The sequence below is a fragment of the Pseudozyma hubeiensis genome, assembly GCF_000403515.1.
Source record: "Pseudozyma hubeiensis SY62 DNA, scaffold: PHS68, whole genome shotgun sequence".
In the NCBI taxonomy this organism is placed as follows: Eukaryota; Fungi; Basidiomycota; class Ustilaginomycetes; order Ustilaginales; family Ustilaginaceae; genus Pseudozyma; species Pseudozyma hubeiensis.
This window is the reverse complement of record NW_012133850.1, coordinates 653,969-680,720: the sequence shown is the minus strand read 5'-3', so window position 1 is coordinate 680,720 and position 26,752 is coordinate 653,969. Positions and strand designations below refer to the sequence as shown.

Below are 26,752 nucleotides of genomic sequence, written 5' to 3'. Positions count from 1 at the left end.
GCGTGGACTCGATCTGACATGTTCGAAAAACTAACGACGTCGATGATGACGATGCACACAATGCAAACGAGCTTCCACCTAGTCTATACGATCATCGACTGTTCATGATTGCAACCTATCAGATGGACAACGACTCTTGTGCCTCTCTCAATGTCCTCGCAGCCACCGAAGCAAGTCTGGTCCGCGCAACGGAGAACGAAGGCTGTCTCGTACACGTCTCGATCATCCACACCAACGCCTGTCTTGTCTCTCTGTCCAAACCACGAGGCTTGCCACTACCCCACCTATTGAGCACCGTCAAGAACGCTGCGTATCCCAGCCAATGCACGTAATGCGGTCTCACCGTACAGCTGACCTTCCACCTCCCACTCCTTCTCCTCTTCCTGCCTCCTCCACCCTTTTCACCTTTCGCCTGAAACTTCGCCTTCGCACTCCCAGCTCTGCTCCCAATGTATCTTCCCGTAAATCCCACCAGCTTCTGTATCGCTCTCCACAGAAACTCCGCTTCAAATCTCACCCTGAACCGTTTCAGCTCCCACAGATACGCTTCGAACTTCACCGCTGCCACCAGGAAACACGAGTAGACGTTTCCGTACACTTTCCGATCCCCGTTCAACGCCGTGTCTGTGAACAGGATGTGACAGCGTGATTTTACGGATTGGATCATCTTCTCCACCAGAGCGAGACCGGGTTTTCGACTGTATTCCACCGTCAAAGTGTCGCGCATGTCGAGACCTTTATACCGGGTGAGATCGGTGGATACCGAGAGGGTTTTGGTGTTCATGGTGAGACCGCACCATGGAAATTCGGTGGTGTAGATGCGTGGGATGAGCGGAGTGGTGGAAGTGTCCGGGTCGACGAGATCGAAGTTCGCGAGAGTCTTTTCGGGGCTGATGAAACATCCGTATTCGGGGTGACCTTTGCGCATCACTTGGTAGAATTTCTTCGCGGTTCTCTTGCTCGTCGTCACCAGGAGGAAGTCGTCCGTGTATCGCATCAACATATTCCTTCGAGAATCCGAGCGTAGACTGCTCAAAAAGGGGTCTCGTGACTCCATATCGGCATAGAAGAAGCTGCACAGCAGGGTGGACAGACTCGACCCTTGGGGGATGCCCACTCGTTGTCGGTAGAACTCGCGTCCGATCTTGATGAGATTCTCCGTGATGTGCTGACGCAAAAGTTTGAGAATGAGCGAGGTGGACTCGTATCGGTAGGTGACAGAGTCGATAAAGACCACGTCATGGAGGGCGACGGCGAGGGACGAGGCGAGGGAGAAAAAGTCAATGTGTTCCGTGTCGGGTCGTGCCAGCCGCACGAATTCCCTTTTGGTCGCTTTCGAAGGACCAGTGGTTGGTTGTTGGGTCTTGGCATCGTGAATCGTAGAGGAAGGCATGACTTTTGCAAACCGATGAATACGATATCCTTCTGCTTCGTCGGTCCCAACCTTGCAAAGGATCTTTTCGATGATCTCGAGCAACTTGCCCTGATCGATAGAGTCGAACGCGCACCTCACATCGACTTTGATAAAGTACAGCTTCTTTCCGGGCTGGTCCTGCGTCAACCGCTGCTTGAACGTCTTCAGCCGTGTGTAGATTTCGTTGGGCCCAAACACCGAGCTCGAAAGCATATCGATACCAACGTCCTCCTCGTCCCTCCAATCCCTGCTATGACCTTCGTCATCACCTCCACTGCTCAGCATCCGACCCTTTTCATACGTCAACACGTGAAACACCGACTGCAAGATATAGTTGATCGACTGTCCCAATATCAGCGATTCCTTCCTCTGCTTTGCCAGCGCAGCGCTCGACTTCAGCTTCTTCGCCTTCCCACTCGCCTCCTGCGATGCACCCTGCTGATCCGTATGGACCTGTTTCGTACTACGACGTCTGAGGTTTACGATCGGCCTGACTCCCGTCTCCTTTGGCAAGAGTCTTACGTGCGAATACCCCAATTTGCGCGAAGACATCATCGACAGCGCTTCGGCTCTGGTCAGCGGTTCAAAGATCGACTCCTTCAGCTGACCCAGTACAGGTCGTGAGAGAACGTGCCAGTCGTCCTGACGAAAGTACAAGACTTTGTTTCGATACGCGGCAGTCTCGGTGATGTAGAAGGTGGTGCGAAGAAGCGGGATCACCAGTCCGTCAAAGAGCCAATACAGCAATTCGAGGACGAGCTTCTTCCGAGACTCTGATTCTTGACGTGTCAGGCGGCGATTGCATTTCACCGCACTGGGAGGTAAGGCCCAGTCGACGTCTGTGAATCGGAAGGATTGCGCGATCTGGTGCAGGTTGAAGGTTTCGTAGCGTCGAAGTCGCACAAAGTCTCCGATGGTTGCGAGGACCAGCTTTTGGTTGTGCAGCGAGCCGAATAGATCGCGTGGGAGCAGAGATTTGATGGCTAGTGTGATGAAATGTACCACTTGACCGGTGGTGGGCACGGCGTAGTTGGTATAGCGAGGCTTACGAGGAGCTGGTGGCGCCAGCTCGAACGTCGCCTTCACCGAATCTTTCTCACCCGCTGAGCTGGCTTGCGCCTTGACAATGTTGTTCTGCGTGGAAGACGCCAGCGCCGTCCGCTCGCCTTTCTTTTGCTGCACAGCCTTGACAGGCAAATCCTGACAAACACTCGGCTGCTGCATCGATTCGACCTCGGCCAAATCCTGCACGATCTGCTGCCTTTCCTGCGCGGTCAGCCTCCCCTTCGGTACCCTGGACGGACAACAGCGCTCCAGCAATGCTCTGTAATTCAGCTTGTCGTGCCGGGTCAAAATCTTTGCCAACACTGGAAGGACCGGTCTCAGCACCTTAGGTGTGCGCTTTGCTCCCAGCAATTTGATCTCGACCTCTCTGACCGTGTAGTCTCTGAAAGGCTGAGTGGTGGTATCGTAGTCTCGCTGGCCGGTGAAGACGTTGTGAAGGCCAAAGTGACGCGGAAAGACGTACTTAGCCAAGTGCCGGGTGCGTCGTTCGTGAAATCGCATTTCGGAGGATCTGAGGTCGTGCTTGCTGTTGAACACAGAGCGAGGTGGGAGGGACTTGCTGCGAGAGGATCGGGAGTTGGAAGATGCGCTGAATGAAGGAAGGACTTTGTCGAGCTCCTTCTTGCTGGACGATCGGGGTAGAACGTGTACGCTGGGCAGGCCGACTTCGACACGACCGGATTTGTTGCGAGAGGAGCGGGCGTAGAACATCCTGCTGCGGACGAGAACAATCTCCGATGGCTTTCGTTCTGCGCTGCCACAGGCAGATGCTCGAATCCGAGCAACGTCAAGATCGTGTGCTGAGTTCGTCGATCGTACGCTGATCCTTGAATCCACCCTGTCGAGCCTTCTCGACCTCTTTCGCATGAGCAGAGGATGTGGCATCTCACTCGGTTCAAGGGTTCGTGCCATCCCGCCGTCGTGCTGAAGCGTGTCCGCAGGCGAAGCGACATCATCATGTTTGCGCTTGACACCGCCCGTGTTCGCCGTCGCCGCTGGTCCTGTTCTTGCCGAACGCTCGCTAATCGCCGTTCCCGTCATCTGGACAAAGCAAGTTCCATCAGCACCATGTTTCAACAGCGGCACGAAGATGCTCGTGTTCACCAACAGCCAGACAAACCTGTCCGTCCCAACTCTACCATGTACGTAGTCCCACTCCTGGTCCAACACCAGGCTCGTCACCATCGAGTTTGGATAGAGGTTGATCAGACCAGGTCTGCCCGTGGATGTAAAGCGAAACGATTCCAGTCTATCATCAGGTCGCCTGTATCCTTTCAGCAGAACATTGTTCGACGCATCGTATTTGCCTCTTGCTCCAGCACTGGCCGATGCCGATGCGTTGGCCAGAATTTGCAACTGAGCTTCCTGGACCGCATCGTGGACCGTTGTACACGGTCCGCTTTGACCCGGTTGTTGACTGCCGAAAGCTGGTATCTGGCTGAGGTGTATAACGTCAATGCCGACCAGGGTGCCGTCGAGACGCTTCCATCGGTCGGGAGAGAGATCTCTGGCGGGACGCTTGCTGCTCGACGCGGCTACGTCAACACCAAAATACTTGCGAATGAACGCCAAAAGTGGTACGACATTGTCAAAGTGTCGTTGCAGAACAGAGCATCTTACATCGCTCTGCGCGGATCTATGCGGCAGCATCTCAGCTCTCCATGATTGTTTTGTCGAGGAAGAGAGTGAGATGCCCACGTCGTGGTTCGAGGAGTGCTAAGTGGACCCTGAAATCGGTGCTCAAGATCAACACTTCCAAATCTTCGGAACTCATGTCACCCTCTTTACACGACGCGTAGCTCATCGTCCGCTTACTACACAACAGTCTTCATAGGCTTTTGGCTGTCTCGCGCAATCTATGATCTTTCGTTGCAATGCAGGGTATCGAAGCTGAACACATGCTCATCACGCACATCGCGCAATCGCTTCCTTCAAACCCTTCACGCCCTCCGTGCTCTCAAGCCGCAATCCGTAGTCCTGTCCAGCGTTCTCCGACGCCTTCAATTTCTCCAGCAGCTCCGAAACAACTCCTTGTTCCCTCTCAGCATCGCCCTCCTTGCTGTCCGACGTCGTCTTTGCCCCTCCTGCTCGCGACAACAGCGGTCCGAGCGTCAGCTGCGACTCTGCTTTCTCCTTGACCGCATGAATCTGACCCCACAGCTGTGAGAGGTCGCGCGGACTCTTCGAACTGCGCAGGTAGATCACGTAGAAAGCATCAAATCCGCCCGCACCTGGGATGCTGCCGCCGACCACACCGGGCACCTCGTCGCTGATCTTCTTGATCAAGCTGCCGATCTCGGGTGGCTCGATGGGAACGCCGGCTCGTTGACCCAATTCGCGCATGCCAGCACGGATGGAGCGAAGGCTGTTGCGTACGTCGATCAGAGCTTGCAGTACCGTCCTTGGTGTGACGCGCAAGTCGACGATGCTGGTATCTGCTTCGGCTTGTTCGTCGTCAGCATCTTTGGGGAGCGTCTTGAGTACGGCATCCCATTCGATAGAATGCTGTGCCGCTGCTGAGTCCACGTGCTGATCGTAAGCAGCGGCGTCGGATGCATGCAGCAGTCGCAACCGCAGCAGATTGTCGGCGAGGCCCTGATTCGAAGCGGCGATGACGTTGTACAGCTGCTTGGCCCATTCGGGCTTGTCTTTCCTCCATGCAAGCACCTTGGACACCAAGCTTGGAGTGTTGGACCCGGCATCCACATCGGCTAGCAGGAGGTCCAGGCCAGGTGGGAGCTGTAGCGGGGCAGGTGTCGGAACTGCGTCATTGTTTGAGGTTGCAAGCCCTTCCGTTGCGGTCGAGTATGAGTTGCCACCCTCTGACAAAGGAGAAGCCTTCCACAGCGGATTGTATGGATCCAGAACAGGAAGCAGCTCGATCCGTGCCGCCAGTCTCGCTTCGCGCTGCTCGCTCGATTCCTCTCCTTGGGTAAACACCTTCTCGCCTTCATCTAGGCACGCTTGCAAGACCTTTGGCTCGAAGCGTCGGTACAGTTGACTTCCCCACATGGCAGCGCTGACGTCAAAGCCAGAGCCGATCTTTCCCTGAGCCGCGCAGTGTGCAAGTTGTGCAAGATTGTGTATCAGAGCTAGATCTTCCGTTTCCAGCGTTTTGGGACCCTTCGGGACGACGGCTTGCAAGTGAAGCAGGAAGCACGCTACAAGCGAAGTGGTCATAGCCGCACTCGATCCTAATCCGGTTTTATGCACATCACCGATACGGCATTTCTGGGGCGAGAAAGGCGACAGGCTCGAAAGCTGATCCACCGTTGGGGCTGTGCCTTCCGGAAGGTTGAGGGTCTCTCTTTGCGAGTAAAAGTCGTTGTCCGCTGCTACTGTGATCTCGATACCCTTTGATCCTGTCTTTTGGAAGAGAGACTCTAGCTCGTCTGGTTCTGTGAGCTCTGCTGCGAGTCTCAGAGTGTAAGCGAGAGCGAGGGAGACAAAAGGATTGCGTCCAGCCTTTTCGCGTGACTCGGCGGTCTGCTCGATAATCCACTGCGGCTTAGCACCGCTGCTCTTGGATGCGGCCGCGGGCACACATGAGGCAAGGTAGACCCATACTGCGTCGACAAATTGAGGTGAGCGCACGGTAATAGTGCAGTTCGTTGTGCTCGAGTCGCTTGCAGGGTTTAGCGAGGTCTCTGATCGTGCATGGCAGTAGAAGCGGGACGATGTTGAGACGACCAGACCAGGATACGCCGGATCGAGTACGAGGTAGCCGCCAGCTATGAGTACCTTGCCCGGCGCAGACACGGCCGTCTCGCGACTTGTTGATGCGCTCATGAGTGAAGCAGAGCCGATGATGAGTGGGATGTAGAAGAGAGGATGGTGCCGAGGTCTGTGCTAGAAGAACTGTGCAACGCTTGCAGAAGTAACACTTCCCGGAATCACGTGGCTGAAAAGCTAGTTAAAATGTTTCGATCTGCGGGCTAACACCTCGCATGAGAAAAAGTTCATCCGTGTCGTAGCATCCACAGCTCTGATGTGCCTCCTCCTCCGTATGTTTGTTCGGTTCCGTGCCACCGCCCACGTTGAAGGGGCGACATGACGGCAACACATACCTTTGCTCCAAGATATGATGACGATACAGGCTCCAAGCAAACAAGGTTCTGCTCATGTTCCTGAGGCTTGCAACTCCGCCTCGTCTATGGAGAAAGCGGCCGCCCACAAGCGAAGCTCACGAGGCATCGATGGGCCTCGTGGGTACAACAAGAGCAGACGCAACTTACACAAAGGTAAAGAGGCCTTCTTCCTTTCCCACGGATCACAGAGTCGATCGTTGTTGTCAGGCTGAGTATGCGGGGAATTCGGCATCATGCCAAATGACGATCTTCAAAAATCAGCAAGAGAGCGAGCATTTTCGACTCCGACAGCATTGTATGTGCCGTGCTGCAAAACCTTCTCGTGACGAGACGCAACGGCATAGTGCCACTATCCACATCAAGAACAAACTATACACTGTACTTGATGACTGACAGAGAAGAAGGAGCCAAGAAGAATGCAAGCTCTCAAGCCCAGCCCTGAGAAAAGCGCGCAAAGCGTCCCCTTCGGCGACTGCTGACGTGGTGCTGTCTCAACCTACAAGAACCAGTCCTGTCATAGCTATCGTGAAGGAATCGAGGTGTGTGATGCCGATGGAGCTACTCTATGCAGGTCAAATGTCCACCTAACCGTCCCGATGGGGGAAAGTTTACCGAAAGCCGGAGATATACACTGTGTCGATAGTAGACCTGGACTCGTCAGGCGAGCTTGTGCGTTGTTTGTTCCAGATGAAAGGTTTGCGAATGGCGAGGCATGCATACTGCATAAATTTAAAGCGCGAATCCGCCCAAACATGTGTCGACATGACGTAGCACTGATGTACATGCGGTGTAGGAAGAAATGCCCCACAGATTCCTTTTTTGCATCGACTGAGACTCTGGATGTCGTCGTTCTTCACACGGAGCTGGTCTTGCGAGCAAGCTGGGTCCATCACGGTCGCCAATGCGTGCGGTTCGGATCTAAGCCGAAGCCTACCTGCTTGAACACGCTAGACCGCACATGAGGATATCGCACCGCAGACAAGAGCGTCTCATCACACATAGTGGTATTTTTGTGTGAATGGGATCACACGAGAGCTCTCGAAGCTCTGTGGGTGTCGATTCAGCAAACTCCCATTCCATTGTTGCTAGTCGTCGTTCATCAGTAGAAGCGTTGAGGGAGCGCCTGTACATTGGTTGCAGCCGACCCGACGCCGATGCAGCGAAACCCCCTTCGACGTCCGAATGATTCGAAAGCGAGCAGTCATGACCTCCGTTGTCGTGGACAGGCTCGTGACGGTCGTCAGATCAGACAGCTGCAGCCGATGTCTGTGTAATGGACGTCGTGATGCACATGGGCAACTCAAATTATTTAATTTTCCCGGAAGCGAGCTACAGGAGATACGGGGCGCCGCACTGGATGAGAGTTTTGAAATCCAAAGAGAAATCTCGAATTGAGAATAGGCTTGCGGGACGCTCTCTCCACAGGTGGTGGCTTGATGCTGCTGGAGGGAGAACGCCTTCTTTTCCACCAATCTGGTCGGGAGCCGCTCGATAGCCGACTCGCTGCTAAGGTGCTGCACAGCTGCATTTCACGCGAGCGAGGCACAAGCAAAAAACGCGGTTGCCGCCCTCGGCTCACTTCGCAGTATAGTTTTCTGCCATCGACCCGCCCTTTCGACGCTAAGACGACAAACAACATCATCGCGAGCGCGGCGGTTTATGACAACGGCGCTAGCACACTTCAAGAAAATCTGTGTTGACTGCAAGTTACTGTCGGACGATCCGAGTCTGCCCGGTTGCTGCGGTCGTTAATGCTGAGCATCGAACAGCGGCTCGGCAAGGCATATCCGAACAGTGTGACATTTTGCTCCGATCCACCACATTTCAGCATTGCCGTTTCCTGGCGCAGTATCGATCTGTCGAACGTTGTCTGCTGCCTGGTGATGACAACAGATTCGCTCGCAGCCACTCATGCGGCATCCGATTGCGATGAAGTTCTCTGCAGCTGTGTTGTGTCCGCGAGAGCGGCTTTACCTCCAACGTTGCCTATAATTTTCAGTCGATCGTCTCGGTGGTAACCTGCGCCAATCGAGCCCGGTTTGAGAATTTCTCATCGATCCCTCGGAGGTTATGGCAGTGCTCAAGCTTCCCCGCACATGTTTCTACACGCAGGTGACAGGCGCACTCGAGGAGCCCCACAACGAAGCTGGAGCTAGCCTCGAGGGGTTCCCGATCACACCGCACCGCTAGCGTCAATGTAAAGGCGGTCAAAGATGGAATGAGAGCCAAAGTAACGCTGCTGGCGAGCTAAGCGATTCCTCCGAACAGGACAGCTGTGTCGTGTCCTGTATCGAGCAAGCTTGGCTGAACGCCTGATCGTCAACCGTTGCCCTTGGAAGGTCGCCGAGCTCTGCGCTTTTCCCCAGCACGAACAGTAGACGATTGCAAGCACCCAGCTTCTGCTCATCCACGAAGGCATCTCCGTGGTTTGACTGCTGGCCAGTGCCGAGAGAGGCAGGGAGACAACGAGTCTCGTCATCCCTTTTCGGCTTCCTCTGTTTGGCTGAAAGTGCTATACAGTCGATTGCAGGGTATCGTGACCTCACAAAGACAAAGCTCCGACGTGTGCAGCTTATGCTGTAAAGGAATCCAAGTCCGATACACCTGAAGCCAATAACAAGTGTCGCCGATTGAAATTCACATCGAATGCGATACTCTCTGGGAGCCAAACTCAGCCCGACGCCAGCAGACAGGCTGGCGGTCCGTAGCTGATGGACAAGCGATGGCGAGGATGCGACGAAAGATGCCCTTCATCCACCTACCTCGGCTACGCCGCGATAGACATCATCGATCGACCTCATGGTATGTCTGACGGGTCCACCATCCTGACGTTCAGGCTATTCGTCAACTGTGACTGATCTGGTTGATCTTCGTCCAGTGTCTCTCTAAAGCACCGCCTGCGAAGCCAACCAGCAAGGCTCGACGAGCTCAATTGCCATGCGAGTCAGTCTACCTGCTTCGCACTCCATCGCCTGGTTGGTCTGAGCCGAACGTGGGCTGCGATACTGAGCGCTTCATCACATCTTGCTCGAAGTTTAAGAATCTGGGCAGCTCACGACAGTCGGACGATCCGGCTGTTAAGTGCTGACGAGGGGGATGGTGGGACTACGAGCACGGAACAAGAGCCAGGTTGAGCAGGCCTCCTCACCCGACCATGTCTCACTTCATCCCCTTTGAAGCAGCTATGAAGCGGCTTCTCCGGATTCTGGTGCTTCTTCCTTTCGAATTTCAATAAATAAAATAATGAATAAAATAATATCTGAGCTTGCACTGTTGGTTGGCCAAGCCAGACGAGGACTGCTGAGGGGGTGTGCGACTGCCGTTTTCGAGCCGGTCCAGCGTTGCTGTCCCGGTGATGCAACGCTCTGCTCCCTCTCTCTTCCTCCTTCGCTAATTCCACGGCTCTAGCTTGGTGCTTTGCATCTCTCCACCTCTTTCTCCTCTTCACCTCATCTTCCTTGCTTCGTTTGTCGCTCTCTCCTTCAACCATCATACCATTACGTATTGCATCGCACCATCACTCTGCGACGAGTCGGTTTTCTAGGGTCACCCATCTTTACGGTCGAGCGAATCGCACCGCCAACCCAAAGCTGCTATAGCAGCCGTGCTACCCTACAACGCTGCACCTTACAGGCCGACGATCGACCTGGAACCCTCGTCCGACCCATTCGTGGCACCGACACATGCCTGCAGGCTCCCGTCTACCAGCTTCACAGGAAGCCTCACACCGACCCTTCGTCTGAAGCAGCTACGGCTTCGGCGTTGATATCCGATTCGTTCGACATCGCAATCGATAAACAATCAGGCACGCACCTGCGCCAAAACTCGCTGCGTGATCAGCTCAAATCTTCTCACGATCCCCGCTCCACATTCACCTTCTTAACGTCTCAGATACGACATCCTCTTCGCCGTATCCCTGGCTGTTCACTGACGTTTAGCTCGCTAGGTCAGTCCAGTTAATCCTCGGCTCAGCAACATAGCCAAAGTACCGTCCCGCCCAAAGCCGGCCCTCGACAGAGTCCTCTCCACGACAAGCGAAGCATGAGCGTTGCCGTTCAGCTGCCACCAATCAACGACATTCACACCATGCCCGCAGCTTCCTCCATCCCGATGAATTCGTCTGCTTCCTCAGCTTCGGCGTCCACGTCGGCAGAAGCCATGAAATCGCAGGCCGACTCGACGGACAGGGCGTCGGACCTCCCTCCGATGCCTGTTCCTTACGAGGATTTTCACTTTTCTCTCGACCTTCCCGCTGAGCTTGACCTCAGTGATCTCCAATTCCTCAGCTCGGTCGATCGAAAGGGCGGGCCGTCCAATCCCATGACCCCAGGCCTCACATCGCATTTCATGGGCACAACACCGCAGGCTTTGACTTTTGGTCACGACGACATCCACATGGCCAGCAGATCCAACAGCCGCAGAGGAAGCCTCTCCAAGGGCAGCAGACCAGCTTCTCCAAGAGTTGGTTCCTCACGCTTCTCCGAATCTGCCTTGAGACCACCTCCGCCTCCGGATTTCGAGCCATCGGGACCCAACATGTTCGACATGGACGCATTCGCCAGCGGCACCCTGTCGCCTTTTGCCATCGGAACACCAGGAACCGGTGACAAGTCTTCCCAAACCAATCCGCTCTTCGACGCCAAGGAGAAGAATCTGCTCGTCAACTTCTTGGAAGGCTTCGAGTGGGACTTTGATCCTAGCCTTCCCGAGGGCATGCCCAGCTTCTCGGCTGCAGCAGCAGAAAGGTCAGCAGCAGCTGCGGATGCCATCGGTTTGCCAGCGGACTTTGGCTCAGCAGCAGGAGCAAGCCGAGACCCGATGCTCACCGAAGGTGCAGCTATGTCGGCCGCAGCACGACGATTGCAGAGCCGTACCAAGGGCGCCGCAGGCATCACGTCTGCGTCGTCGGCATCCACGTCGGGATCGGCGACAGCCTCTTCGCAGAGCCCCCACGACACTTCTTCTTCTGCCACGTCACCGCATGGCAGCGGTCGTGGTCATCAGCATCAAAGATCGCTCAGCAGCAACAAGGCGCGCTCGTTCCACCACGAGGCAGATCTCGTCAACACAGCTTTCGGCGGCGGCTTGTCGGAATGGTCTTCCGGCGCCGCTTCAACACAGCACGCACCAGCGCAACAAGCATATCCACAACATACTGTTCACGACTATTCGGCGACGGGGAGCAAACGTCATGCCGATCACTTTGGTGGAGGTGACGCAGACGAGCAGACGCAGGCAGCACTGGCACTCGGATCGCTCACCGGCATGCACGCGGAAATGTTCCGCATGAGCGCGGGCCTCGATATGGTGGCGCAGAGCAACGACGCGAACAAAGCAAAGGCTGCACAACCGGCGCGGCCGGCGGCAAAGTCTGCCTCGACGGCGAAGAGCGCGTCTGGCAAGAAGCTCAAAACGGAGCACGAGGACGAGGAGGATAGGTTCGGACAAGCGGATAGCAGTGCAGCGAGTAAGAGGGAGTTGCTAACCGAGTCTGAAAAGCGTCAGAACCACATACTCTCGGAGCAACGGCGCAGGAACTACATTCGTGAAGGCTTCAAAGACCTCGTCGTCTTGCTCGACGACGGCCGCAACTTTGGAGCGCGAGCACTGGGTCTTTCTTCCGGATTCGGTACCGGTGTGGAGGATGAAGGTCTCGACGACCGATCCGACATCGATGATGTTGTCGATGTGCTGACTGTGGGCAGGAAGAAGCCGCCCAAAAAGGCGAAAAAGGCGGGTCCGGATGGAGTCCGTCAGCGTGGCAAGGGTAGGGGTCGTGGAGGCAGTGCCGGAGGAGGCGCTGGTTCCAAGAGTGCCGTTCTGTTCCAGGCGGTCGACCTGATTCGATGGTTGGATGGGAAGAGCAAGGAGCTGACCCAACAGTGCGAGGCTCTCGAGCAGATTGCGGGTATTCCCGATCCGGAGAGCATCGTTGCGGCCAATCGTCCTGCCAGTGCGAAGGCTGCCAATTAGGATTGCCGTGCCAAGCATTTTTCATGTCAATCTACACTTCCTTTTCCTTTCCATCTTTATACATTGGCTTGTATGAATGTAGCGACATGTTTTCATCGCCGATCATCTCTTTGCGACCAATTGCTGCAGCGTGAAAAGGGCGAAAGTTGGTGAATGTCGCGTGAGAAGAACGCAGTGCGCTGTGCAGCATCAGAAAAAAAAGTGGAGTGTTCCGACATCCGATTCAGGGTTCAAGATTTTATTTGGCAACAGAGCTTCTTCCTGCATCAATGCTTCTGACCCTCTTGACTGTCCAGCGAGGTGACCTCTATCAAAGCGACGAAACAACTCCGGTTCGCGCTGCTAATGGCGGAACGGCTGCAAAGATGGTCGAGACACACATTCCAGCGCTAGCTGAAGACCAGTCACCGCAGATCCAGTCTCTTCTCCGATACCCGGCCTCGACTCCGCACCTCAACGCATTCGGGCTGGTCATCAAGGACTCGCCTACCGGATCGGGTCGTGGGATCTACGCCACGCAACCGATCGCTTCGGAGACGCTCATAGAGATCAGCCCCGTGCTGCTCTTCCCCCCGGCCGAGTACCGAGAGTACGGAAGCAAAACACAGCTCGACGGCTACACATTCATCTGGAAACGCACGGGCAAAGATACAGCGATCATGGCTCTTGCGTTGGGTCTGGGGAGTCTGTTCAACCATTCTGCGAGGCCGAACGTCAAGTGGACGTTGGATTACAAGACGCATTCGATACGGTATGAGACGGTGAGGCGGGTGGAGGAGGGGGAGGAGCTGGTGATTTCGTATGGTAGCGGAAGGATGTGGTGGGAGCCAGAGATGACGGAGGAGGAGAAGGTGAGGGAGGAGGAGGAAAGGAGGAGGAGAGAGGACGTTTCCGAAGAGGCATTGCAGATGGGTAGGATCGGCTTGGATGATGACGATGATGACGAAGAAGAAGTTGAGAGTAGCAAAAGAGGTGTGGTCAACGGTATCGAGGTGAAACAGAAGGCTGGACCTAGCAGATCGGCGAGAAACTTCCCACCGATCTACCGTCTCACCGCCGCGATCGACCCCGTCACCCTTCCCCTCACCACCCAAGAAGCTTGGATCATCGACATCCCTCCCACCTCCGCCTCCCTCGCCGTCAAGTTCCTCCACCAACACTCCTCCATCCTCCAGAATCGCGATGACGGTCTGCACTCGACCCGCCACCTTCGGTCCTTCCGAACCGCCGCGGATCCGGAAACCAAGAAACCTCGGACGCAATTCCTCCTCTGCCTCCGCACAGCTCTTCCCGACCGCAACCAGCTCGTCGAATGGCTCGCCCGCACCGCGGATGGCATCTTTGGCAGCGAACCGAACCCCTACGTAGCGCCGGTACCTGTTATCGCAGCACCCACCAAACAACGCTTGCCCGAGTGGCAGGCTGTCTGGCCGTGCATCGTCCGCACCAACCCGAAGGAGCTTGTGCCGGGAAGTGGTGGGAACAGCGCTGGACCGGTGCTGCTGGTAGATAGGGAGAAAGATGCGGCGGTGTGGACGCAGGATGAGGGGAGGTTGAGGTGGGCGCTGAATCGCTTTAAACGCGTGGTCGCGCTGGCTAGGTATGCGATTGCGGAGGGTGGGGATGGGGAGGGGGAGGGGAGGTTGAAGGCGATCGCTTCGGCTGTGCATGTGACGCATCCGTACGACGTCGCACGACGATTCAGCGCCACGGAAGGAAGCATGGAGTGGATGGAAAGAGAGCAATGCGATTGGTCAGAGTTGATCGGTCCTACCGCACCCCTCATCGGACGCGTTCAACCTCGATCCACTTCCACGAACGACAAACACCATTCCGACCTGCAAAAGCACTCCCTCCTATCCACCCTACACATGTCAGTCGACGAATGGACCCGCTTCAACACCACCACCTGCCCCCTCTACTCTTCCTCTCCACCTTCCTCCGGTACCATCGAGCTCGACTCTCTCGACCGCCGAATTCCCCTCCGCAATCCACTCAAACACGCTGTCATCGACGCCGTTTCCCGCGTCTCTGTCCTCCGAACCCTCGATCGCTCCCTCCCCTCCCCCACCGCTGAAGCCAACGGATCGGACTACCTCCTAACCTCGCTCTCCCTGTTTGCGTTGTACGAACCGTGCGTGTACTGCACCATGGCGCTCGTCCACTCGCGCGTATCCGAGGTGTACTTCCTCCTCCCTTCCCCCGGTCGAGGTGGCTGTTGCGGTTCACAGCTTCCCGAACCCAACAGGTGCGACGATGCAGGCCAGGATGGTGGCATCTATGCGCTGCAGGAACAGAAGGGGCTGAACCATTCGTTCGCCGTTTGGCGATGGATGGGCGATCGATTAAAGATGCCCGGCCAGTCAGATGGGTCGCTCGTCGACGATCTAGCAAGAGAGTTTGATATCGGTCTTCTGGATCCTTAATTTTTCAGTTCGACTCCTCAGACGCATGCAAACACATCCTGGCATCATTGCACCCCATCATCTTGCTTTCATTCAAGCACATCACATCATATCGCATGACCAATCCATCCCCCGCCGTCCCTTTAGTCTAACGAGAAGAACATCATCCCTCACTCCATAACCGACGTGGGAAGCTTCACCTCCTTATGATCAATCTTGACCGTCTCTCCAGCATCCACCTGTGCTTGCTCAAAGTCAGGATCGGCTGCTGGCCCTTCCGCCTTGGCTACTTGAGCAAAATTGACGCCGTTGTCCTCCTGAGCATCGCCATCGACACGAGGCTCTACAAGGGAGCTGCTGCTCGTCGTCTTTGAAGCTACCCCACCTTTGCCCAGAGAGCCTTCCACCGGCTCGTCAGAAAATGTTACTTGCTTCGGAGCATTCTGTTGATCCATATGCGTCAAGCCGAGTGCGCTAGCGTTCGTTTCTGACGGCACCGCGGCCGTCCCTCCTTCCGTTTTTGACTCTGTGCCCGGCCTCGCCGGAACAGGAGGTGGCTGCTGTATCGTGCCCTGCTTCGCTGGCGACTCGGCCAACGATGACCTAGACGTCGATGCATCATCTGCCGTTCTCGTACTAGAGCCAGCCTTCACTCCTCCGCCACCGCCAGCCAGAACGGGACTTCCAAACGTGGGCATCTTGAACAGAGAACTCGCCCGGAACGCGCTCGGCGACGTCTCCAGATCGCCCTTCGACCCAGGGGCCGGCTCAGGCGGCGGAGGTGCACTGAAGCTCTGCGGACCAGCTTTCTGCATTGAAGGAATGCCAGGCACAGCCATCATGGTTGCTCGACCAGGCTGCTTCTTGATCCCAGATCCCAGGCTCGTCGAAGACACTTCCGAGGGCGCAGCAATGTGAGGCTGCTCGACTTTCGCAACATCCTTCTCGGGTGCTGCGGCTTCAGTCGCCGCATCTTTTTGTTCCTGTCCGAATGTAGTTTGCTTCTTCGTCACGCTGCTCGATTGCTTCGACTTCATTGCCGCCTCGGACTCATTCGCTTTTGCCTCGTCGATCACTTCGGCTGCTGTCTGCCCAGGCGACTCTGTAATAACTTGACTCGGTCTACGGGAATCCGACTTGACCAACGGGCTGGCCTTTTCGCCAGCTTTGGCGCGTTCGGGCGTTCGTGGGCCTGCAGCGTTAAGATCGGCGCTGAGAGCCGAGTTCTGCTTCGGACTAGAGATCTGCGTTCGTGCTGCACTTTCTACTGCGGCTGGTGATACTCCGTGGTCGGACAAACCTGACACGGACGCCAGCTCGGTCGTAGCCGCCGGTGCTGGTGGGATGAAGGAGAGGCCCCCACTACTGCCCTGCGATGTCGAAAGGATGCTGCTGCTCGGTTTGCGCTGCGGCAAGGCAGGCGGAGAGGGGCGCTCTTTGCTCAACGCTCTCTCCAAAAGGTTGCGTTTTGGCTCGGCACCGTCGTCCTCATCGCGGTCTTTTCGGAAGGCGAGCGCGGGAGGCGTCAGCGATGGCACGTCTGCATCCCACTTTCCAGACCAGCCAGAGGCGTCGGCTACGGCCTTTGACGACGGTGCAGCTGTGTCCAAAGTCGTCGAAGCGAAGTTGCTCGAGGATCCAGACGATGGACGCTCAGTCGAGCTGCTGTCGAAGCCGTGCACTTTCTTCGAGGCCCTCAGCTCGCGGTAAGGCTGTCGGTTGCTGGAATTGGAATGCACGCTGGCGTTGTCATCATCGGTGTCGGTGAGGTTCGATCGCATGTTTGCATAGTAGTTCGCCGTCGAAGCATGCTTGTCACGACCTGCAGCTCGCGTGTCTTCTGGACTCGACTTATCAAACCCAAGGCCAAAGCTGGTAGGGTCAGGCGGACTGCTGGCAAGCCATGCCGAGCGACCGGGCACGAGTGACAAGCGGCTCGAATGCGACCGGGTCATGCCGGCTTGGTTGTACGGCTCGTCGACATCCTCATCTGCCTGAGTTCCGCGTCGTGCCTCGGTGCGCTTGGTGTTCCAATTCGCCCATCCGCGCTTGATGGCATCCTTCGCATCACGCGCAGCCGCCTGCCTCGACTCCTTGTCAGCCATACTCGCCCTGGCCTTGTTCCACGAAGTCAAGAGCATCGTCGAGGTAGAGCTCGGGAGACCGTCAGGTGCCTGGTTTGATCCGCGTTCCCCTTCATTTAGACCGTATCGACTGCGCTGGACGCTGGAGAGGGCAGATGTAGCATCTTGGCGAGGAACGGGACGATCGTCCCTGGAAACGCTTATCGGCTTGCGCGGAGGAGGAGGTGGCGGCATGCTTCTCGAGACATTCGGTTCGCTGACACGATTACTATGTTCGCCCGATAGCACTGGGCTCTGGCGTGAAGCGTCAGCAGACTCTGCTTTGTCAAGAGCTTCAAATGCTTGGGCCACGGTCGCGTCCTCAGGCACCTTCTGCCTCGAATCTGGAGACACGCCGTCGAGCCCAAAGCTACGCACAGAGGACCTCGTGCTGGGCGCGAAGCTCGAAGGGCTATCGACAAGGTCTCGATCGTCTTCGTCACTGTGCGGCGCCTCCAACGTGGCTCTTGAGAGTCGGGAGGAAGGAACGCTATCCGCTATAGGGAGCACTGGCTCAGAGGCGCTTGAGATGATCAGCGAAGGAGCTGCGCTGGAGGTTATGTCGCCTTGAGGGAAGCGACCGGCCTGGCCATCACGCGAGCTCTCCGAGTGAAGATGGACGCCGGCCACAGCAGAAGGGAGCATCTCGTCGTGCGTCTGTGACGCCGCAGCATCTGCCTCTTTGCTCGACCCGGATTGGGTGGGATGGGCAGATGCGGATCGGGGTGTGGAGTCGGACACGGCTCGAACGGAAGCATCGGCGGGGACGGAAAGCGTCGAATCGCTCCTGGCAGAAACGCTAGCTGAATGGGCTCGTTGGGAGGGCCGCTCGATGCTGGCATTGCCGAGTGCAAGGCTGCTTTGCTCTCGATTCGATCTGCCGCCGAGCGCAGCAGCTCCCAAACCGAGACTGGAGAGACCAGACGACGAGCTGATACTGCTGGAGGCAGACGACTTGGGTCCAGCACCGAACCATGTTCTGCGCTTGCCGCTTTGCGAATCCTGTCGTGGAGGCGAGCCGCCTGCTGCGAGATCTCGATTCAAGAGGTCGCTGAGACCCGCAGCGGCCGGTGACGTTGTGCGCGCTGCGAGTGCCGAAGGGTCTTTGAGCAGTGTTGAAGGCTCGAGTCCACTCTTGCGATTTCGCAAGGCGCTTGTGGAGACATCTGCCGTGCTGATCGAGCTCGCCTCGCTGGCCTTGTCCGCGAGCATGTCCGTGGACGCACCAGGCTGGTCAGAAGCCGTTGGAGTAGCGGCTCCAGAGACGGGCGCACTGGCAGTGCCTACCTTGTTGGCTGCGAGCAAGTCCGATGTTTTGACATCGATCGCGGTACTTTTGACGTCTTGACCCTGCTGGATTGATGCTGTAGCAGGTGCTGCTGCCTCTGCCGAAGTCAACGAGCCGTGGCCTTCGGCACGCTTCATGTCGGACGCCTTGGCAGCATCTGCAAAGATGCCACCTCGCAATGGCAACGAGCGAGTGTCAAAGAAGGAAATGTCGTCCATGTTGGGCACGACGATTGATTCCTGCAACAGCTCCCTGATGCGGCTCTCGATGAGTCGGGTAACCATGCCCCACTGCACTTTCCTTTCGCTGACCACGGGTTCGATGTCGATCTCCATCTTGGGCATGGTGGTGAATCCGAACCAGAGGCGATTGCTCGGAGGGCGCTTGACGTGAAGAAGCAAGTTTCCCTCGAGCGACCTGAGCACGACTGCGAGCACGATGGGAATGTTGTACGTCTTGAAGCGGGAGCCGAGAGAGAGCGTGAGCGTGGTGGAGATGGTGATGCGCACTTCGCCGACATAGTGAAGGGCGACCTCCATGCTGGCCTCTCCTTCGCTGGTGAGTGCTTTGAGCATTGGTCTGCTGAATCCTGGAGCGCGACGGCCGACGTCGACCTCGACGACCTTGATGTCGCCGAGGAAACCTGGCGTCTTGACGCGATTCATCTTTTTCATCATTTTGGAGACGATGTAGTCTTCGAGCCATGCAGTGCGATAGATGGAGAAGAAAATGCGGCCGAGGAGTGCATTAAGCCAGCGGAGTGGAAGCGGATCTGGAAGGCTGTCGAGCGATACAAGCAGCGAGGCCATATCGTCTTGCGAAAAGGTTGGACCGATAGGATCGTCAAGTTTTGAAAACAAGCGTGACAGCGGGTCGAGGGGCGCATCATCGCTCGACGTGGTGGATGCAGTCGGATCGGGTGCGAGGGAGGCCTGGAGCAACGCATGGTACCAGTCTTCCATGATATAGTTGTTCTTGCAAAAGATGAACCATTGCGGTCTTCTGCGACCCGACTTGGATGCGCGACTGGACGACGAGGTGCGCGCGGCGGCGGAACCGACAATGCGGATGGCATTGCGTTTCATGAAGAGTTCTCCGTCGCGGACGCCGGCACGCTTTGCTCTCTTCCAGGCTTGCTTCGGGTCGAAGGCTTGCTGCTCATCGTCATCTGTGCTGGAAGCGTGGAGGGTGCTGGCAGGCTGCTCCGGGTTGATGTCGCCGATGGTATCGCCAATTCCATGGACAAAGATGCTGACACGTTTGCCACGGAGATCGATGGCAGCGTGGCATTCGGTGTTGGGATTGGCGACGTCATCGGAAGAATAGAGGTAGAGGATGGGCGACTTGAGGATGCAGTAGAAGCTTTCCGTACCAGACGTGCCGGTTGGCGTTGAGGTGGAGCCGTTGGAGGAGGTGGTCGAACGGGTGCTAGAAGCATCGTTGACGTACTTTTTGGTACCACCACGGCCTATACGATAGTCGAGAATGCCTCTGTACATTTGGGACATGTATCCGGATCCAGCGTTGGCAGCATGGTGCTTTGGAGTTGGATTGGAAGAGCTGCTGACGGTATCGACGGCGTGGACCGGCGTCGCCTCATCTTCTGAATGGTCACGGCTTGCGTCCGACTCGGTATCGATCAGCGAAGCCGGTATGGCGGCTGGAGCACTGCCGGTGGCATTTGAGCTGACAGCGTCCTTGTCGGATTCGAAAGTGGGGCGAACGGTAAGCCAGCCCGAGGAAAAGGGTTTGGGCGTGGAAGAAGTGGATGGGCCGCCAAGAAGTTTGGCCGTGGCGGGTGCAGTAGCGTCTCCCTGGGGTTGGTCCTTTCCTTTGGCTTTCTCGATCTCGGCATGAAGGGCAGCATTGCGGGCGGCCAGATCGAGCGCAGCCAGCTTCTTCTCGTGAGTCAATTCGATGTCTGCATCGAGACTGGGCGGGCCCGACTGGTGTTCTGACGGCACGGAGAAGTAGAAGCGCAGAAGTATCACTGTGAGGCAAATCGGCAGGAAGGTGATCCCTCCGAGGAGGTAGTAGAAGGCTTCGCGAAGCATGGCGGCGAATTGTGCCGGTCTGGCTGCTGGAGGCCTACTGTGTGTCGGGGGAACGCTATACTGTCCAAAGACAGAGCTGGGAATTGGCAGCTACCTAGAGAGACGTCATGACGATCGCAAGCCTGCCTGACAAGCCGTTGGGAACGGCTCTTGTGTGGACGCGGGTGGTGGGTGGTGAATGGTATCTGGTGATGTGAAGCGTGAAGAGCTGTGAGACGGTGCAATGGAAGAGTTGGACCCTGACGCTTCTTGTCGAGCCGTGCCAACACCAAAGCCACGTCAGACTACTGGCTTTGCTGACCGGCTGAGTCGCATGCAGCTGCCGTCTGTGCGCGGGGAGAAGAGCGAGAGACCAACACGGCCAAACTGAGTCTGTATTGCATCGGCTGCCCCTGTTTCGCACCAACACACCTCTGGCCGCTGCTGAGTCCAAAATTGGCCGGCCAGCAATTTTGACGTTCGTGCGCTGTCACTTGGGCTAGGTCTCACATCTTGATGAATTTTGCCTCGAGGGGCTCGAGTGAGGATCTGAGCGTCGTGAGCACCTTGATTTGCGTGTGGAGCAAGCAAGCTCAGAGAGAGAGCAACACATGGCAGAATGCACACCTCGCACGCGCAACCTGCTCTCGCGCATTTGTTTCCCTCTTCGACAACACACCTTGCCATCACACCTTTATCCCCTTAGTCCACTTGACTTCCCATCGCAACGCAATATGGATGAGAAATACGGTGAGTTCAGACCGATTGCGATGAACAACGACTGCGCCACCCCCCGTTCAGCATGCTGATGATGTCGCTGCTCGACCCTCTTCCCGTCTTATCTCCCTGTCACAGACGCCGTCATCCTCGGCACTGGTGTGACCGAGTGCGTGCTTTCGGCACTCTTGTCCGTCGAGGGCAAGAAGGTGCTTCACATTGACCGTGGTCAGGTCTACGGAGGCGAGATGGCTTCGCTCAACCTCACCCAGCTCTACGAAAAGTTCCGACCTGGCGCAGAGCCTCCCAAAGACTGGGGTCGTGACCGAGACTGGGCCGTCGACCTCATTCCCAAGCTCATCATGGCCAACGGCGAGCTCACCCAGATGCTTGTACACACCGACGTCACCCGCTACCTCGAGTTCAAGCAGATCGCCGCCTCGTACGTCTACCGCGATGGCAGGATCGCCAAGGTGCCTGCCACCGAGATGGAAGCCGTCCGCTCTTCGCTCATGGGTCTCTTCGAGAAGCGTCGAGCAAAGAAATTCTTCGAGTTCATCCAGAACTGGCGCGACTCGGACCCCGCTACTCACCAGACCCTCGACCTCGACTCGGACCCCATGGTCAAGGTCTTCAACTACTTTGGTCTCGAGCCAGGCACCAAAGACTTCATCGGTCACTCGATGGCGCTCCACCTCGACGACTCGTACCTTCAGCGTCCCGCTCGCGAGACGTACGACCGCATCATGCTCTACACTTCCTCCATGGCACGCTACGGCAAGTCGCCCTACATCTACCCGCTCTACGGTCTCGGCGAGCTCCCTCAGGCGTTCGCTCGCCTCTCGGCCATCTACGGCGGTACCTACATGCTCGACAAATCCGTCGATGAGATCGTGGTTGATGAGGAGACAGGCAAGTTTGTCGGCGTTCGCAGCGGCGAAGAGACCGTCAAAGCCGACATGGTGATTGGCGACCCCAGCTACTTCCGCTCTGGCGTCGCTGGCAAGGACAAGGTGCGCGAGACGGGCAAGGTGGTGCGTGCCATCTGCATCCTCAAGCACCCCATCCCCAACACGGACAACTCGGACTCGGTTCAACTCATCATCCCTCAAAACCAGGTGGGCCGAAAGCACGACATCTACATTTCCGGAGTCTCGAGCGCACAGAATGTCGCCGCTCGCGACTTTTACGTAGCCCAGGTCTCCACCATCGTCGAGACCGACAAGCCTGAGCTCGAGCTGCGACCAGGTCTCGACCTGCTCGGACCCATTCTCGACAAGTTTGTCGCCATCAGCCCCATCGAGGAGCCCATCGAGGGCGGCAAGGAGGACAACATCTTCATCACGCGTTCCTACGACGCCACTTCGCACTTTGAGACCGTCGTCGAAGACGTTCACGACGTATGGAGGCGTCTGACCAACGGCGAGAAGCTCGTCCTTAAGAAGCGGGATGATGGTGAGGGTGCTCAGGTGCAGGCTTAATTCAGATTCTCGACTACGACTTGTCTCAGCGACCCGTCTCTAATTTCTAACCTTCGGCGAAGGGACTCTGTGTACCCGTCGGTGCCACTTGCTTCGCAATTCTATTCGACTCATTTCTGCGAGTCTATCTGATTCTGGATGGTAGCATCCGCTCCCGTCTGCAATGTGCAACCTGTTCACGTACCGGTTAGGGACTCAGTCGATGTTGAGGCAATGAGCTTTGAATGCGGGTTGAGAGCTCAGACGAGCATGTGGAGCTACATTTTTCTCGCGCGGGAAAATCACGTATTTGGCACGCTAACAATTTGTGCCGGCAGACCGGTCTTTCGCCTTTCAACGAAGCCGTCCGTGATTGCGCAGCTGTGTCCACTTGTCCGATCAAATGCGGGGTTGCTTTCTGACCCTGCTCCAACTCTTCTAGTCTACCACCATCAGTCACACATCTCACGCCGTGACGCCCGGTTCACATCCGTGCTCAAACTCCGAAAGAGCCCTGGTGTCGCCGCTAGCGCTGCGCTCAGCCATCCACAATGGCGGATGACGACAATCGGACGCCCACTGCCGAGGCATCGTCCTCGAGCATCGAGTTCTCCTCAACCGCTCATCAGACCGATGACAGATCACAAATTCTTGCGCAAGCAACGCGCTTCCTCACATCAGCCAACATCTCTGAATCCGCATCCGAACAGGACAAGCGCGAGTTTCTTCGATCCAAAGGGTTGACCGAAGACGAGATTGCGCGTGCATTCCAAGACTCCACTTCACCAGCTACTCGACTCACTTCTCAGCCGTCCTCGCCTTCCGACATGGACCCGTTCGAGCTAGCAGCGCGTCAATTCGACGATCCCATCAATGCGGATGCGCTCGTTCCGCCGCCGAAATCATACCCCAACTCTCCCCTGGCTCTGTACTACGACCCACCGACCACTGGCTCAACTCAACCAGCACTAGCACAGTCAGGCCAACAGCCATCACCGCTTACACGCTATCAAGTGCTGTTGCAGTTTTTCCGCACACTCAGCTACATGATGATGCTCAGCGGCGGTTTGACAGCTATCCTCGTCTCGTCCTATCGAGCTTACATCTTGCCCAAGATCACCGCCATGTTCGATGCACGCAGCATCGTCCTCAAACATCACATTGTTCTGTTCGACAGGTTGAGGAGCAGCGTCGCTGGTCTTGCGACGTACGTCCCTGTGCAGCATGCTCGAATCGACGATGCTGCAGCAGCATCGCCGAATGCGGGATCGTCGCCCTTGAAAGGGGTGTTGAAGAAAGTTCATTTCAACGATGAAATCGACACGCCGGAGAAGGAAGGAGTAAAATCAACGCAGAACACAAGTGGAGAGAAAGTGGTGATGCCGTCAACGGATGTTGTGGTGGATGCAAAGACGCCATTGCTATCAGAGGTTGGGTCGGAGGATGGCTCGACTGGCGAGGGTGAAGAGGCGGAAGAGCTTAGAAAGACCGAGCCGATTGATCTCATGGTACCAATTCGAGAGAGTCTGACCAGGCTTGTCGAAGTGATGAAGGGAGACTTGGCAGGACGATCTACCCCTTCCGCTGCGGAATCTCGTACTTCGACCAGCGCTTCACGCCGTGCCAAGGTGACAAGTGTAACCGACGCAGGTTCAGGCTCTGATTCCTGGGAAGACGATTCCTCCTCCGCCTCTGCTGACGAAGATGACGACGATGGATTGGAATTCGACCCGTACGGCGCCTACCAAAAGAAGCACAAACACACCCAAACCTCCTCTTCGCAAAACCCTTCCAGCTCAACGAGCATCGCTAACCTCAAAACAACACTCGTCAGTCTCAACGCCGATATCTCGACACACGCATACGCAGCCACGTCAGCATCGTATTCAGGTGGTGGAAGCGCGTTCAGATTCGCCGGTGGCACAGATGCTGCAGGAAGTGGAACGGAAAGCCCCAAGTCCGGCGACCTCGGTCAGGTGAAAGCGGAGATCAGGAGTTTGAAGGGTTTGCTGTTGAGCAGGAGGAATTTCCCGAGCTACGGAGCGGCGAGACCGCCGCCGTTGCCCGCGAGTGCGGAGAGAGGCGGTTCGGCGGTTGTTTAGGTGTGACGGAATGAGAGCGGTTGATAGACTTGAATGAAAACAACGGGTGCGTGTGTGGCTGAGGGTGGGGAGAGGGTGACAAGTCTGAAGGATTTGGTTGCGAGTGCGACAGATGCTGAGATGCTGAGATGCTGAAATGGTGCGATTGATGCTGATGCTGATGCTGGTGCTGATGCTGATTATGTTGCTGATGGCGGTGCTGATGCTGATGCTGATGCTGGTGCTGGTGCTGGTGCTGGTGCTGGTGCTGGTGCAAGACGAATGACACGACAGATGTTGCAGAGCAACGTTGAGACCTGAGAAATGGAAGTACCTTTGGGCTTGACGAGCTCTTATTAGGGAACTGCGCTAGTCAGGCTGATCACCGACGCCGTACCGAGCATGAATGTCTTTGGCTGGTAGCTGTTCGATCTCGGCGATCTTGCACCAGTTCATCCCATCCAGACCCACGGTCAGAGTGTCAGCCATGGAATCACAAAACTCGCGAAACGAGCCATCGGGCTCACCTTATCGAACACCACCTGTGCAGCGTCTTTGACCTTGTTGTATTCGGTGAGCAACTTGATGTGCTCTGCGACGATCTATTCGGGCTGCTGTTCGCTCAAGCCTGCTTGCTTGCGTGCCGCATTGTGCGCAATCAGCTTGTCGCTTCAATTCGGACCGCACCGTCGCCGTCAATACAATGCGCCTTTGAGGGTTCGACTTCGATAGATGAAGGTGCATGGTCTTACCTCAGTATCATCTGCATATCCGCTACCTCTTCCTCAAGCTCTGAGACGGTGCGCGAGCAGAGATCTCGCGCGGCCACAGCGCTGGCATTGCTATCACTCGCCGCAGCAGTCGTCGCCAGTCCGGGCTTGCCGATCGTCGATCGACCGCTCTGCAACGAAGTCGATTTGCGTCTACCCTCGAGTCCGCTCAGCGGTTTGAACGGCGTCTTGAGAACCGATGACGAGGAATTGCTGCGAACACCGGCTCGAACTGGCGTTCCCGAACGTGTCGCTTTCGATGGCGATGCTGACCTACGCATTGCTGACGCAATTCCCGTCACATGCTATCGCGAATGATGGTAAGGAAGATGAAGTCGGATCTCAAGACGAGCAACAGTGAAAGGATGCGACTGGAGGGAGGCAGGACTCGAAAGAAATGACAGGAAAAGTGTCACGTCCCGCACAGCGGAGGTTTCCCGAAGTCAACATGAAAGCCTGTCAAACAGCGTGAGACAATATGGGCGCTCCGACACGATGCTCCGGCCGACGCCGCTCAGACTGTTGTGGATGGTGTCGGCTCCTCCGTCCGTCGCGCTCCGGGACTAGTCGATACGAATGCAACCCTGTGGGCGAAACGCCTCATGAGCGCCGCGCAGGAGACCCTGACTGAGGAACAGCAAGAACCATCAGACGAGCATAGAAGAATCATCATCGGATCCCAGCCGCTTCGTCAGATTGTCAATCACCCGAAACGTTGCAACGTTCACAAGCACCGGCGAATAGTCTGTAGTGTTCGTCTCTTTCATTCGTGGCATTGCTTTGAGAAACGCACATAATTGGTATCACAAGAATCGGAGCTACAACAGTATGCCCATCGACTGCATATCGACGACGCTTAGTAGTCGTCGCTGGACTGGTTGTTGCCGTACGACGAGTCGTTGCCGCCGTAGCCGCCAGATTGTCCGCCACGGCCGCCCGAGCTGCCGTAGCTGTCGTCATCGTTGCTACCGCCGAAGCCTCCAGACTGGCCACCGCGGCCACCGGAGCTGCCGTAGCTGTCGCTGTTGTTGTTGCCGCCGAAGCCGCCCGACTGGCCGCCGCGGCCACCGGAGCTGCCGTAGCTGTCGCTGTCGTTGTTGCCGCCGTAGCCTCCAGACTGGCCACCGCGACCACCAGAGCTGCCGTAGCTGTCGCTGTCGTTGCTGCCGCCGTAGCCTCCGCTCTGGCCGCCACGGCCCGAGGAGCCGTAGCTGTCGCTGTCGTTGTTGCCGCCGAAGCCGCCCGACTGGCCGCCGCGGCCACCGGAGCTGCCGTAGCTGTCGCTGTCGTTGTTGCCTCCGTAGCCACCCGACGAGGAGTTGTTGTTACCTCCGA

General features: G+C 56.6%; 12 protein-coding genes across 12 annotated transcripts in view; 6 read left to right on the top strand and 6 right to left on the bottom strand.

The window, feature by feature from the left end:
* Positions 1-118: 118 nt before the first annotated feature.
* Positions 119-3,391, bottom strand: PHSY_007133 (hypothetical protein; the record flags this gene model as incomplete). Its single annotated transcript, XM_012337728.1, has 1 exon — positions 119-3,391. The coding sequence occupies one exon, from the start codon at positions 3,389-3,391 to the stop codon at positions 119-121; it is 3,273 nt and encodes a 1,090-aa protein (XP_012193118.1).
* A 45-nt stretch (positions 3,392-3,436) lies between these two features.
* Positions 3,437-4,144, top strand: PHSY_007132 (pogo transposable element, putative; the record flags this gene model as incomplete). The annotated part of the gene is made up of 1 exon (XM_012337727.1): positions 3,437-4,144. One exon carries the CDS (start codon positions 3,437-3,439, stop codon positions 4,142-4,144), a length of 708 nt encoding a protein of 235 aa, XP_012193117.1.
* A 240-nt stretch (positions 4,145-4,384) lies between these two features.
* PHSY_007131 (phosphomevalonate kinase) lies at positions 4,385-6,268 on the bottom strand (the record flags this gene model as incomplete). Its single annotated transcript, XM_012337726.1, has 1 exon — positions 4,385-6,268. One exon carries the CDS (start codon positions 6,266-6,268, stop codon positions 4,385-4,387), a length of 1,884 nt encoding a protein of 627 aa, XP_012193116.1.
* Positions 6,269-7,175: 907 nt separating this feature from the next.
* PHSY_007130 (hypothetical protein) lies at positions 7,176-7,457 on the bottom strand (the record flags this gene model as incomplete). The annotated part of the gene is made up of 1 exon (XM_012337725.1): positions 7,176-7,457. One exon carries the CDS (start codon positions 7,455-7,457, stop codon positions 7,176-7,178), a length of 282 nt encoding a protein of 93 aa, XP_012193115.1.
* Positions 7,458-7,652: 195 nt separating this feature from the next.
* PHSY_007129 (hypothetical protein) lies at positions 7,653-8,480 on the bottom strand (the record flags this gene model as incomplete). Its single annotated transcript, XM_012337724.1, has 2 exons — positions 7,653-7,833; positions 8,335-8,480. 2 exons carry the CDS (start codon positions 8,478-8,480, stop codon positions 7,653-7,655), a joined length of 327 nt encoding a protein of 108 aa, XP_012193114.1.
* Positions 8,481-9,278: 798 nt separating this feature from the next.
* On the top strand, positions 9,279-10,527 carry PHSY_007128 (hypothetical protein; the record flags this gene model as incomplete). Its single annotated transcript, XM_012337723.1, has 3 exons — positions 9,279-9,369; positions 9,459-9,542; positions 10,112-10,527. The coding sequence occupies 3 exons, from the start codon at positions 9,279-9,281 to the stop codon at positions 10,525-10,527; spliced, it is 591 nt and encodes a 196-aa protein (XP_012193113.1).
* An 81-nt stretch (positions 10,528-10,608) lies between these two features.
* Positions 10,609-12,540, top strand: PHSY_007127 (hypothetical protein; the record flags this gene model as incomplete). Its single annotated transcript, XM_012337722.1, has 1 exon — positions 10,609-12,540. The coding sequence occupies one exon, from the start codon at positions 10,609-10,611 to the stop codon at positions 12,538-12,540; it is 1,932 nt and encodes a 643-aa protein (XP_012193112.1).
* A 269-nt stretch (positions 12,541-12,809) lies between these two features.
* Positions 12,810-14,966, top strand: PHSY_007126 (hypothetical protein; the record flags this gene model as incomplete). The annotated part of the gene is made up of 1 exon (XM_012337721.1): positions 12,810-14,966. One exon carries the CDS (start codon positions 12,810-12,812, stop codon positions 14,964-14,966), a length of 2,157 nt encoding a protein of 718 aa, XP_012193111.1.
* Positions 14,967-15,115: 149 nt separating this feature from the next.
* On the bottom strand, positions 15,116-20,410 carry PHSY_007125 (hypothetical protein; the record flags this gene model as incomplete). The annotated part of the gene is made up of 1 exon (XM_012337720.1): positions 15,116-20,410. The coding sequence occupies one exon, from the start codon at positions 20,408-20,410 to the stop codon at positions 15,116-15,118; it is 5,295 nt and encodes a 1,764-aa protein (XP_012193110.1).
* A 713-nt stretch (positions 20,411-21,123) lies between these two features.
* On the top strand, positions 21,124-22,587 carry PHSY_007124 (hypothetical protein; the record flags this gene model as incomplete). Its single annotated transcript, XM_012337719.1, has 2 exons — positions 21,124-21,139; positions 21,245-22,587. 2 exons carry the CDS (start codon positions 21,124-21,126, stop codon positions 22,585-22,587), a joined length of 1,359 nt encoding a protein of 452 aa, XP_012193109.1.
* Positions 22,588-23,117: 530 nt separating this feature from the next.
* PHSY_007123 (hypothetical protein) lies at positions 23,118-25,735 on the top strand (the record flags this gene model as incomplete). The annotated part of the gene is made up of 2 exons (XM_012337718.1): positions 23,118-24,542; positions 25,025-25,735. The coding sequence occupies 2 exons, from the start codon at positions 23,118-23,120 to the stop codon at positions 25,733-25,735; spliced, it is 2,136 nt and encodes a 711-aa protein (XP_012193108.1).
* Positions 25,736-26,273: 538 nt separating this feature from the next.
* The window catches only part of PHSY_007122 (hypothetical protein), a gene marked incomplete at both ends in the record, with an annotated part of 718 nt that continues 239 nt past the window's right edge, over positions 26,274-26,752 (bottom strand). Inside the window, one exon of the mRNA XM_012337717.1 lies at positions 26,274-26,746. Within this exon, the coding sequence (XP_012193107.1) occupies positions 26,274-26,746 (473 nt within the window). The remainder of the gene's footprint in view (positions 26,747-26,752) is intronic.